This window comes from Lissotriton helveticus, chromosome 5_1, assembly GCF_964261635.1.
Source record: "Lissotriton helveticus chromosome 5_1, aLisHel1.1, whole genome shotgun sequence".
Taxonomy (NCBI): Eukaryota; Metazoa; Chordata; class Amphibia; order Caudata; family Salamandridae; genus Lissotriton; species Lissotriton helveticus.
Window position 1 is genome coordinate 310,603,514 of NC_136065.1, and position 14,065 is coordinate 310,617,578.

At 44.4% G+C, this 14,065-nt stretch overlaps 1 protein-coding gene across 7 annotated transcripts in view; it reads left to right on the plus strand.

The window, feature by feature from the left end:
• The window catches only part of SAMD11 (sterile alpha motif domain containing 11), a 229,968-nt gene that overhangs the window by 57,860 nt on the left and 158,043 nt on the right, over positions 1 to 14,065 (plus strand). For all 7 annotated transcript variants that reach the window (XM_078642338.1, XM_078642340.1, XM_078642339.1 and 4 more), the window contains exon 3: positions 8,381 to 8,559. In XM_078642338.1, the coding sequence (XP_078498464.1) occupies positions 8,381 to 8,559 (179 nt within the window). The remainder of the gene's footprint in view (positions 1 to 8,380; positions 8,560 to 14,065) is intronic.

Below are 14,065 nucleotides of genomic sequence, written 5' to 3' on the forward strand. Positions count from 1 at the left end.
TTTTTTATCTTATAAACTTAGGGCATCATAAAATCACATACGTTACATTGTGTCCAATAATCTTTGGCGCATTGATATCTTATTTTTTAAAGTCGTGCCATTTACATATTTCGAGAGACAGTTGCCTGGCGCCTGTGATATGACCGAGGTTGGCCGTCTGTGCTCTAGTTCAGGGTCATTGTCCCCGATGACCTATCTGCCCTTCACGGCGGGTGAGGCGGCTGCTGGCACCGGTCCCAGCAGTCTGCAGGGATGGGCGCCTGCTGGCAGCGCTCCGGGTAGGCGCCCTTCACTGGCGGTGGGGTGCCCGCGAGGGTGTTCTGGTGCCGGGCACTTCACCGAGCCCCGGGGCGTCAAGTCAGCTACAATCTCGCCTATGACGTCACAACATTCGAAGTGAGTCTCAGGGGCCCTCGCGCGACGCGAGTCCCCGCCGGTGGCGCCCGCTGCCTCGTGCCAACTCTCGCGACGTTCCTTCGCGGCAGCCTCCGCGTCACTGGGCCGGGGCGCGCGCTGGCACCGGCCTCAGTCAGGCAGCTGAGCCAGGACTGCCGCCAGCCCACCACCCACGCAGTCACGACATCCGTCAGTGAGCCCCAGGTGGCCATGGAGGCGACGAGGCGCAGTCCGGAGTCACTGCCGCCATCTGCGCTGCCCCTGAGGCCAGAACCCCCACACTGAGGCCCAGGTGCCCGCCTCGAGCCTGCTCGCGGCTCCGCAGACCCCCATGGCGTCATAATGAGTTTTATGGGCTTTCGGTGTTGCTTCGCTGTCTCTTGAGCAGTGGTATTATTGTACTAAAATTACAAATACCCTTATTGTGCTCAAGTAGCTTCTATGGTCTGGAGAGCACCCTCAGAGGGTGCCCGCGGTTACCCAGAATGCACTTTACTGCAAGCGCCCCCAGTCCTGATCTTCTCCTGAACGTTTTATAGGTGGATGGGCAGTCACACTATAGTCACCTTTGCTGGGAGCATGATTGACAGTTGCGATACAATTCGACGCTATTTCATCCAAGAAGGAAGAGGTGATCACGTCCAGTGGAGAATGCAGAAGCAAGGGGCATAGAGGCAAAGTTAAATCCGATCACAAGAAGGCGGGCCAAATACAGCGCCCCTACTTGCTTTGGAAGACTTCAGTTTCCTCAGTGAATTGCATTGACATACAAACACAGAGAGATGTGGAAATAGTGACCAGAGATACTTACAACCCAGTTCTGAGCAGAATCCAAACTTTAATGGACTTTTGGATATTGCTTCCCTCTATCATTGGCTGGGCACATAGCTTTGGTTTTAAAAAAATGATTCTGCCTAAAAGATTGTATTGCTTTAACAATATTCTCATACCGCCCGCCAGCCAGTTCCTTTAGATATTTGGGTTCCACATGTGTGGCCGGCGAAGAACCCAGCCTAAAGCGGAAGATCACGATGCTCTCTTATAAATTGTGTGGCCGGATATATAGCACAACTTTCTCTCATTTGGTATCATATGGAACTATAAGGATATGTGGTAAGTGAGAAAGAGATGGTAACTCCCTGCTAGTTGGGAATGATCTTGGGAGGCCACATCGAGGACATAACAAACTATCCATGCAGTGGTTTGCACGTGCTGGGCCTGGCGGCATTGTCCATGAAGACCATATTTCTTTTCATGCTTAACCCTTCACCACTAGGGCCTTGATCACGAGTCATGCACAGTGTGGTCCCCGGGAGGGAATTCACCCTGCCTGATACCTAACCACAACAAGTGTCTCCCTCAGGGTTTATTTACATGGTCAGAATCTTCTTGTGAAATCTGTTTACGGAAACACAACTGGGATAGAAAAATGGGACGGTAAATCAAGGCCCTGCATTTATTCCTCAGTCCGGCTAGAAAAATTAGAAATCCATTGTGCAATAGGAGATCTATCAGCCACAATTTGTGATTCTGCCCCCCTGCTTGACGCTACTTGCGACTGGCCTCTTAAGTGTACTTACTGGCACTATATTCCTCTCTGTTATGGTTCACCCACCAGTAGCTCCCGGCTAGATGCTAGATGGATATTTAAAATTACGTTCTTGACGAACAAAATTCTCTACAACGAATCTCCTTACAATTTGACTAACAAGACAACTATCTTCTGATTCGACCGAGCCATTTACAGCACTGATGTTGTGCACCTCTCTATCCCTAGATTTAAAATACCCCACACATACGACTTAGTCCTTCTCCGGCTGTGCCCTACAGAATGCCAATCAGGCCATCACCCACTGGACCTTTATAAAAGACTTGAAACATCTTCTTTTTAACCACCGCTCGAGCCAGATCCACGACCTCCCCCCCCCCCGCCGCACTGCATTATTAGGACATTTGACCTTTTCTGACCCGTTAAACTCTTCCTCTTTCATACTTCCCCAATCAGGCTCCTTTTCTCTACTCTGTGCTAATTTGGATTCTACAAACGTGTAATACATCCAGATAAATAATTGATCATGTATTTCAGCCGCTTCATTCTCCCGTTGCACCCCTCCACCATTTGCCTCAGTCTTGATATTGTCAATAACGGTTGTTTCTTCCATCTGGTTAATCAGATCATCTGTATATTTTCTCTATTATTTTTGTAAATCTGTTTTTATATGTGCAGCATTCCGATGCGGTTTGGGTCCAGTTCACCCCAAATAAAGCAAAATCTGGATAAAATAGATATTTGTAACTTGTGATGTGGTTCATTACATCAGTAGCGACATGCATATGAAATATTCATCAAAATATGAGTCACGCTGTCAAAAAAAGGTTCTCTTTAACAAATTTGTCACCAAATTGTTTCTCTAGTTATTGTAACTTTATTTTTCTTAACTGAGTAATTTATTCCAATCCAGCCAATAGATGCTTCATTACTCATGTGATGCTAATGTAGGCCATATGTTCTTAACCTTTTGACTTCTATGAACCCTCATTGAATCTTTAATGGAATCTGGGACCCCCCAATTAGTCATTATTGGAATCCAGGGAACCATGCCTAATCAGTTTTTAGAGTTTGAACCTCAAAGCAATACACAAGGATACATAAACAAGTATACATCAGACGGATACACGAATGATGAAATATATCATTTAATACACAAACAAGTATTGAAAAATTTAAATTTTAATGAAAAGTTTGAAGCTTTTCAAAATGTCGTTTTTAGTTCGTAAAGATTAATCTATGTGCCATGCTCTAGTTTATCAATGTGTCTTTTGTTATCCTTATCCATAATCTCCTTATGTTGGTGCTTGAGGCCACCAATCGTTCATACTGTAGCCTGTATGTGCGACTTCGGCTGCTCCACAAATAGTGCAAAGGATACTAACTTAATTTCTAACTTCCAATTTAAAAATTCATTTACATTTACATAGTGCTTTTAAATTTGAGAGTTTCCCACTTTTTTACATTTACTTTATTCATTTGCTAATAATACTTTGGGACATATTATCAACGGGCAGCGATAATTATCGCTGGCCGTGCTTAGCAATAACTTTATTATCGCAGGCTATCTCTGGAATGTATCGCCCTGGTAGCGCGTTATTAATAACGTGTTACTTCAGGACGATAAAAAATTCCAGAGATAGCGAGGTTATCGCCGTTTTGCAGGGAACATCGCTGGTTTTCCAGCGATGATCCATGCAAAACGGCGATAACCTTGCTGATATGACCTATGATATGAGGGTCGTATCAACATAATCCATCCCAATGTTAGGGATAGGTAAGTCTGCATTTTAGCAGACGTTAGTTTTTGGAGAAAAAAGCAGGGGAAGCCTTGTAAATATTGCGATGTGAACATCAGCGATATTTGCAAGGTTGTCCATCCGGGGTACGCCCAGTGATGCCTACTTTGCTAGTCATGTGTAATTTCTGTCCAGTAGTAGTGGTTAGTAAGGCCTATTGATGAGTTCTACTCTGAGCAGTAATCCAGTGAGATCCAGTGGGTTAGGAAAGACAAGTGATGTGTTCTATTCTGTGCTATAGTATAGTGCCGGGCTTCTTCAAACTAGGGGGGTGCTTAGAGGGGCCTTAACTGATCACAGGGGGGATGCCAGGCTATGGTTAAAGGAAGCATCAGGCTGATGGCAGTGCTTTGTTTTAATTTGAAAAAAAACGAGCAGCAGTAAGCCTGTCTGTACTGGGCCATCCCTAACATTGTTTTATCATTGATATCTGGGTGGGAGCACGTGTCAAAGGCAAAGGGACTCAAAATACCTCTCCGCCTCCCATTTCTGATAAACACACTGAATACTTTTACGCATTAGTGAGGCCTAGCTAACCACAATAGTATTTTTGGCAATCATGAATTTGATTGCATTTTCAAAAGGGGTAACAGAATTTAACTGCAATGTTTAAATAAGTTTAGTCATATTTTAACATTGCCAATTTAATGGAATAATTGTGAAAAATTCCAGAGGTGGCCCAATCATTTTTCTTTTACACTGGAGGGGGAGCAGCATTAACAAGTTTGAAGACCACTGGTATAGTGAGATCCAGTGGTTAGGAACGCCTATTGGTGTGTTCTATTGCATTCAGTAATCCAGTGAGATCCGGGGGTTATGAAGGAAAAGTGATGTGACAGCAACAAAAGAACTTGAAGGTCTATCAAGGTGAAGAAAAAGAAATGACCACAAGAAGATGACTCACACCACTGTCACGACTAACGGTGAGAAACCATCAGTTCTAAAGAAGTCCTATCAGCCCACCCATATGGCGGAACATCGTCATCTAGGACCTTATCAGCAGGTTCTCATGTAGCCAAGCTCACAAATACTTGCTTGGTACCAATTGAACCTATACTGAAGAAAGATGTGTCCTCACTGAGAGTGGTACTGATAGGGTGCAGTGCTCAAGAAAAAAAGTGCGTGATTAAAATGGCGGTCAGGGTAGAAAAAAATGTTTATTGGTATCTCCCTGGACGTCAAGTTAAAAGAAATGTGATGACAGTGTAACAATATCACTGTACAGTAAGCATATACGATCTAGGCCAACATGTTTCTGCCATTCATGTAATATTCTACAGGCATTCTTCAGGGCCAGGCTGGAAAAACAGCTACTGCAACATCTACTATTTTCAGTGTGAAAACATAATTTAGAAAAAACTATATAACATGGTTAGGGTAAGTATAATCATGTGGCTAGATCAGCCACCCTACCGTCTCCTTGTGATTAACCATGTAGAGAGCAATCCTTTCCTATGAACATCAAGAGGAAAAAGTACAATTTTGTAACAATCAAGGACAGCTCTTTATCAACAGGTATGTAGAAAAAATTCTTGTGATATTCAATTACTCCATAGCACAGATAAATGTATACCGGCAAGATGGAGGCTTATGCAAAGTTTTAAGTCATAATCAGGTAATCTGTATACAAAGAAATAATAAAAAAACTAAAAAACTTACCCAGCTTTGTGTGGGAAGTAAGCCTCACCTCACCCGGCAACGGCTCGGATAAAGAGGCCCGCTCTAATGGACATATGGAGAAGGACAAGTTCAGGACATGATAGCTGTCAACTCTCCATATGAGATAATGTTTTTGGAAAAAACTTGGTTGTTCAATTATGGCTCATAGGTCCAAAAAATGCGAGTTACCACACTAAGAGGGCCGCATTCAATTGGGATATTTATATATATACTGGTAGTGCATGGTGTGTAAAATCCAATATGTTAGTTATGCGCATTAATGAAAAAAGCAGTTGTGCACAGTCTCTGTAGTCTGCAGGTCGACCACTGTAAATAGGGGGCAGAGAACAGGCTGTATTTGACGCCCATCTATCTTAGCTCATGGTCAGGCGAGCTGGATTACCTACAGATGTCTAATCAAAATCTACAAGAGGTACGAGTGCCCCAACAAACAAACGCAAGAAAGCACATGAAGACACCAACAGACCCTAGGTTCTAGTGTCCTGAACCGAAGGGGAGGTGCCGACGGACAGGAAGTGAAGCGTTTTTATACGTCCGCTAATTGGTAAGGACCCCAATTAACAATCCTCACCTGCAGTTCTGGAGGCGCGGCCGCAGGAGATATTAACGAAGGAAAGCGCCTGGCGCGAGGAGAATGTCTCAACCTCGCGCATGCGCAAAAGGCAAGGATCAGTGCCTGCGTTCGGGACCACTACCTCCACCAGGAACCGCGCATGCGTGAGTAAAAGTGGATCGGTGAAGCAAAGACCAGGGCGCCAAAATGCGGCGCTGGCCTATCAGCTGGATGTGTGCGCTAAACCCACTCCTGTGTCAGGCAGAAACGTACAGTCTAAATACAGTGCCGAGTAAGAATAGTTCCTGTTAGAAACTCGGCTCTGTGGTTGAAGACCTTCAATGGGGAAGCGCGCTGCTACGCTCGTATAGGAACTAGTATTCACTGACTTACAGTAAGACAGCAGGGGATGTCGTGAAAAAGGGGTGTATGATCAATTGATTTATATGCTCGAAACATCGGGCATATGTTGATAAATATCATAATTATCAAAAGAATTCCATTGGACAAAATAGGATTTTCTTTATCTAACCTTATATAGAGTATACTGCTTCACTCGCCCAGTACTATGTACATATCAGTCGAATAGAAGACAGGGATTGGCAGTGTCGACATAAGCAATATAATGTCGCATTCAAGACTGAAGCTGTGGTCCTGCACCGTGTATGTAGGTCTTAATCATAACGAGTATGGTGTATATTAGGAACCTTGTGGTAACTCGCATTTTTTGGACCTATGAGCCATAATTGAACAACCAAGTTTTTTCCAAAAACATTATCTCATATGGAGAGTTGACAGCTATCATGTCCTGAACTTGTCCTTCTCCATATGTCCATTAGAGCGGGGCCTCTTTATCCGAGCCATTGCCGGGTGAGGTGAGGCTTACTTCCCACACAAAGCTGGGTAAGTTTTTTAGTTTTTTTATTATTTCTTTGTATACAGATTACCTGATTATGACTTAAAACTTTGCATAAGCCTCCATCTTGCCGGTATACATTTATCTGTGCTATGGAGTAATTGAATACCACAAGAATTTTTTCTACATACCTGTTGATAAAGAGCTGTCCTTGATTGTTACAAAATTTTACTTTTTCCTCTTGATGTTCATAGGAAAGGATTGCTCTCTACATGGTTAATCACAAGGAGACGGTAGGGTGGCTGATCTAGCCACATGATTATACTTACCCTAACCATGTTATATAGTTTTTTCTAAATTATGTTTTCACACTGAAAATAGTAGATGTTGCAGTAGCTGTTTTTCCAGCCTGGCCCTGAAGAATGCCTGTAGAATATTACATGAATGGCAGAAACATGTTGGCCTAGATCGTATATGCTTACTGTACAGTGATATTGTTACACTGTCATCACATTTCTTTTAACTTGACGTCCAGGGAGATACCAATAAACATTTTTTTCTACCCTGACCGCCATTTTAATCACGCACTTTTTTTCTTGAGCACTGCACCCTATCAGTACCACTCTCAGTGAGGACACATCTTTCTTCAGTATAGGTTCAATTGGTACCAAGCAAGTATTTGTGAGCTTGGCTACATGAGAACCTGCTGATAAGGTCCTAGATGACGATGTTCCGCCATATGGGTGGGCTGATAGGACTTCTTTAGAACTGATGGTTTCTCACCGTTAGTCGTGACAGTGGTGTGAGTCATCTTCTTGTGGTCATTTCTTTTTCTTCACCTTGATAGACCTTCAAGTTCTTTTGTTGCTGTTACGTAGTTCAATGGGGGTGTGAACTTGACAGGTCGTTAAAGATTGTCCCCTAGACCCTCCTGTAATAGTTGTTTTCTCAGGAAAAGTGATGTGTTCTGTTCTGCGCTGTAGTATAGTGAGATCCATTATTAAGGAAGGCTATTGAGTTCTGCTCTGAGCAGTAATCCAGTGAGATCCAGTGGTTAGGAAGGCCTATTGAGTTCTGCACTGAGCAGTAATCCAGTGAGATCCAGTGGATAGGAAGGTCTAGTGAGGAGTTCTACTCTAAGCAGTAATCCAGTGAGATCCAATGGATAGGAAGGCCTGTTGGGGTGTTCTATTCTGTCTGGTAATCCAGTGAGATCCAGTGGTTAGCAAGGCCTAGTGATGTGTTCAATTCTGTGCAGTAGTACAGTGAGACCCGGGGATTGGGAAGGCCTGGTGATGTCCACAGATTCAGTGGGATTGCAGTTAGGATGGTCCAGCGATGTTCTCATATTTTTTCTTTCATAAATTTAAATCCACACTTTGGTTCCTGTTGGTCCCTTACTCCGCTCCTCTGTGGTCAGTTTCAGCCCCCCCCTGTGCTGGACAGATTTCCCCTTAACCTAATGTACGCTTTTCTTTGTATCTCAGAGTTGCAGCAGCTGAGGATGTACACCTTGTAATCTCTTTGTTTTTCTCTTCCTCACAAAGAACCGCGGTCGTTTGGCAGAAAAGAGAACCATCCCCCTGCCTCCCAGCAGGCTCACCAAGAAGGAGCCGAGCCCCTTCTTCTCGCACAGTGACGACAGCGAAGAGGGGGACAAGGCCAATGGGCAGCACCCCGAGGTGCGGCTGGAGGAAGACCTGCACATCAGTGTTATGAAAAGGAGGTGAGTGACTCAAACTGGGGACTGACTGACCCCCCCACAGACATGTCCCGGGAGAGGGCACCAGCGGGCATCACGGAGCAGTGATCGTGGGGTGGGAGAATCTCTGCCAGCGCTGGTCACTAGGGTGGTACAGGGTGCCCGTGATGTCCCGTAACCCTTCATGTGGAGTAATTTCACTATGAAAAATGGATTGTCCCTGTTTACCTATTTTTATACACAAATAAAGGCTGAAATATGCCTCTCCCTATCTGGATTTAAATCCAGAACCAATCTCTTAATGAGAGTTACTGTTCATGCTGTCAGTCATGGCTGCTTGTTCAGTGTGCATGCAGATTAATAGCATAGGGTTAAAAAGGGGAAGGAAGATATTTCCTTAAGTAGCTGCGGATGGGAGAATGTTGTGTACTGCTCTGCTAATGTTTTCAAATGAGTCTTTGCATTATAATGTACAAGTATAGTGCTAAACCCTGCTCTTAACAACAAGGCATAATCGCCTAAACGACCCGGGGCAGTAGAAAAATATGACTGCAAATATGTCAACATAAGTTATGGTGAAGAACTGATGTATTTCTTCAAACCTTATGGTCGTTTCCCAACCGTGAGGGCGGGGCAGCAAGAAGACCCACCGTGGGGTGTTTGAAATGATTTGCAAGGTTCCTTAACACCACCAAAGAAGCCATATTTGCATCAGCCCTATCTCTACCCACAGACGTAACTAACATCAGGGCTGAGTGGGTGAGTTCTAGGGCTGTCCATGGTGCTGAAATACCCATAGGTTAACATTGGACCATAAAACCATATGCAGTACAGAATTGGGGAAGAGAACCTTAATATCTGAGGTAGGCCGTTTCCAAGGTTTCACTGAGATTACGTTTGTGATTTTCGCAAAGGTCACCTGGGTTTGCACATCTTATTCCTACCCAAACTTTAAAAAACTGTTTATCTGAACCTTTAAAACAGATTATGCTTTTGGCTCTAGTTTTTGCTATAGGACCTTATGTAAACTTCTTTATTAAACACATTTTGTATTGAAGATGTTTTTTTTTTAAGTAATAATGCCCATGATTCTAAATGTGTCATTATTTATTGTGATAACTTAGTACTGTGCCGTATCTGGTACATTTATTTATTTATTCAAAGTTTTATATAGCGCGAACAGGATCCTTACAGATATCAGAGCGCTTCACAAAGACAGGGTAGGGGTAGTAGGAGTCAACAGAGATAATGGGAACAGTATAATAGTCAATAACATGGTAATAACAGGGATAATAATAACATACATAAAACCAATCAATATACAATCAGGTAAGGAAGTAATATAGGACAGCACAAGTCATTAATCCCACTACAGAGGTGTTCAGGTACCCCTTGGGTGTGTGTGGATGGCTTATACCAATGTTTTAGTATAGAGCGAAAAATGCATGGGGGCATCGGGAGAGTGGATCAGTAAACCAACGTGTATCATATCTTGGTCGGTAGTAAGAGAGTAGCGTAGTGGTGCCCCCAACAAGTAGAGTATAGTGCCAAGGGATAGGGAGAGCAGTGATACAAAGCAATGCACTTTTACAAAACCTACTTGGCTGACTGCTCAGCCCCAGCTACCATTACAGAGTCAATGCTGCTATTGAGTCTTGTCTTACTACCGAAGTCCTAATACCCAGAAGTCTGGACCACTGGGCAAAACATATGGAGCATTGTGTAGAGAAGTGTGCACAGTCATGGCTCTGACAGAGAATGGTGTGAGAAGAGTGCCCAGACTGGGACACGGGGCTTTGACAAGTAATAAGAGACATCGATTTTAAAAGGAAAGGCTTGAGGTTTGGGGGTCACAAGGGTCGAGGAGTGATGTGAGAAGAGGTTTGAGTGTGTGATAGGAGCTGAAAAGGCAGAGTTTTAAGGGAGTTTGTTAGAAGGAAGGAAGCAGAGAAATGACTAGGAAGAGAATTGAGCATCACTGTCCCTAATAAAACATTTTTATTCCTGCAGATATTTTAAATTATGCTTTTAATTTCGCACAATTTCGGTCTAAGTATCTGATGAGCCAAATAGCATTCTTAATTCTTATTAGAGTCCCCATAATATCAAATGCTTCGAATCGTAAATCTCCAATTATGGTAATGTTCCAGCCTGCCTTGTGGGAGGGAATGCTACAAGGATAGCCGGTAGAAATGTTCCCTGCCTCCGCCTTATCTGTTCCCTCACAACCCACAGCAGTCTGAGACTGCGTCGACTGCCCCCAGCCTTCGGCATTCATCAACCTTCCACTGCTCGTAGCCTCGAGGCATCATCAGCCACTGAGCGGCCTCCGTCAGCCTTCGGGCATCATTGCCTTGCCTCGCCTCCAGCCCTTGCCAGGCTCAAGGCATCATCGTTCCTGGGTTTGTTCCAAGCCCAATGTGTCCTCATCGTCCACCGCCTCTAGCTCCGAGGCATCATCATCATCCCACCACCCCCTTCGCTTAACAGAGTCGCCGTCTCCCTTGCTCTCCATCCATGAGACCTGATCTCTCCTCTGTCCATCCTCGAAGACTCAATGTCGCTGCTCGGCCGCGAGCCCTCGGATCCATGTATCTTCAACTGCCTCCAGCCCTGAGGCATCAGGTTTCTGCTGCCTCTGGTCATGAGGTATCATCAACGCTCTACCTCCAACACCATCTCGAGCCCTAAAATTCAACCCTCTGTGCAGTCAGCAGTGCCTCCATTTCGGAGGCCGGAGCCTTTCAGCTAGGTCCAATCATCTCCCGTTTTGAATGAGTGAACTATCGACTTATGCGGGCATCATTCCTCTCCTCGGTGAGAACCACCTCAGGTTCTGAGGGAACATAGTTCCAGACAGTCAGAACTACCTCCAGGTCTGAGGCGTCAAAGCTCCGTACATTCAGAATAACCTCCAGTTATACGGTATCAGAGGACTTCGCACAGTCAGCGCCATCGCCAGTTCTGCGGCATTAGAGCTCTGCACAGACAGAACTACCTCCAGTTCTGAGACAGCAGCATTCTGTAGAGACAAAATGGCCTCCATATATGAGGCTGTGTATAGTCAAAACCACTCCAGTTCTGCGGTATCAGCCCTCCACACAATTAGAACCAGCTCATTTTTCTAAGACACAAAATCTCTGCACAGCCAGAACCAACCAACTCCATGTTTAAACCATCAACCGCCCCAGCTGTGCAGTATCAGAACTGTGCCAAGCTAGAACCACCTTAATTTCTGAGACGTCAGAGCACCAAGCAGCCGGAATCACATTCCCTTTTGCGGGATATTGGTCCGTTAGAGTCACAACTACCTCTAGTGCTATACGTCATACTTGTGAACCACCAGCCTTAAGGTATCAGTTCTAGGCACTCAGAGCTCTGCACAAGGAGGAGTTGCTATTGCTAAAGTATAATATTGCACCATTTCCCCGCACACCTCCTACGCAAGGCCTTGATGGTGGGTGGAGTGGAGAAGTGTGGTGCAGCTGCCAGGGCTGCTGACTTCAGAGTACAGGGCTTGCGGTTCGATCCCCGGCGGCAGATCAGCTCAGCGCCATGTGACTCTGGGCAATAGCTCACTTCATTTCCACGACGGCCCCCAGCGCCTTAAGACCCGTAAGGGTGAGTAGTTCGCGCTTTACAAATACCAGATTTATGTATTTGATCTGCAATGTCGGTCTGGATTCTGTTGCCTCTAGGACTCTCCAGCCGTGGAGGTGAAATATAACTCATGGCAGAGGGTGGGGGAACCCGATATAAAGGGCAGAAAGGATTCCATAAGATTCAGCGGGGGTAGAGCCGGTTGGAGGTGGCACCATCTTTAATGAGAGCTGTCTCATTAAAGAAGCAAGGAAATCTGCAGCAGCGACGCAGATATCTCATTATAGACATTAAGGAGAGCTGTGTCATTAAGTTCTGTAGAAAGGAAATACCGATTAGGGCAGAGCAGTCTGCAGGGCAGAAAGACAATGACAGGAGGGTTAAAGCTGTCCTCTTAGGACAAGAGGGGTGACAATTAGGGACGATCGGCCCGGTTAGGGTAGCAGGGAGAGAGCTATTAGCATGAAACTGCCCTGTTAGGGTAGGTGGAAGACAAAAGTGACGCTGGAGTTGCCCAACGAGGGCAGGAGTGAAAAGCTGCCCCATTTGGGGAGAGAATGTAGCCTAACAGCTAGGGCGGTCGACCTCGGAGCTGGGGAACCAGGTTCGTCTCGGCAGGGACGCTCAACATTCTGTGATTCTGGGCAAATCAATTAATCTCCCCGTGCCTAACAAAATTGAATGTGTCCAGTCTGTAACCTAACTGGTGTTCATGTAAAGCGCTCTGATACCTCGGGATCTAGTTCGAGCTATATAAAACTCCACAAAAAAAAGAAAAGAAAAATTAAAGCAGAAAAGAAATGACATTTAACCAAGAACTGTTCAGTTAGACAGGTAGACAGGGATGGCAGTTAGGGAAGATCTGTTCTGATAGGGCAGGAATGACATGGCAATACGGATTGAACTGGCCTGTTGGGACAGGAAGAAATTGCTGCTAGGACAATGCTAGACTGCTAGTACAAGAGACAGTGGGCCTTTAAGGCAGAGATGTCTTCTTAGCGGAAGTGTCAAATCTGTGCTTCCAAGCATTGGAAGCATCCCTTATTGGGACACACCTTTGGTTCCTTGAATCAAGATTCCTTTGACAATTTTATGCAATAGCCGTTTTTAATTTATTGTATCGATTTCATTCAAAGCTGCTTCTTATTCAGAATTTTATTTCATTCCGTTTTCAACACTTTGTATGTACATATTTTTTTTATCGCTCCGATGCATTTCGGGCAGTTGTGCCCTTCTTCCGGGAGCTTATCTATAAATGTAAATGACATAGCATCTGATCGTCTATATACATATATACAACATATATACAACATAGCATGCGTTTTCAATGATTCATCATGTCATGCAGCGTGTATTTTTAACCAGTGAATCTGTGTTTTCTTTACCCCGTGGTGCGGTGTGAAAACTAGGTGTTATACAAGGTGAATAGGGACTCACGTGTAAATTCAATCGTTGTGAAAGCCCCACAGAACAACACTTAACGCGTAACCGCTTGGCGTCTTATTGAACGTAAGTGATACCTGTTTGGATAGCCAGTAGACACTTTTTTTGCGCCTCGTAATATTCCTGTTCGCTGATTTTTCGTTTCTTAGTTTACAGCACAACACGCTGCTGAAACGATTGAATTTACACGTGAGTCCCTATTCACATTGTATAACACCTAGTTTTCACACCGCACCACGGGGTAAAGAAAACACAGATTCACTGGTTAAAAACACACGCTGCATGACATGATGAATCATTGAAAACGCATGCTATGTTGTATATATGTTGTATATATGTATATAGACGATCAAGATGCTATGTCCTTTACATTTATAGATAAGCTCCCGGAAGAAGGGCACAACTGCCCAAAATGCATCGGAGCGATAATAAAAATATGTACATACAAAGTGTTGAAAACGGAATGAAATAAAATTCTGAATAAGAA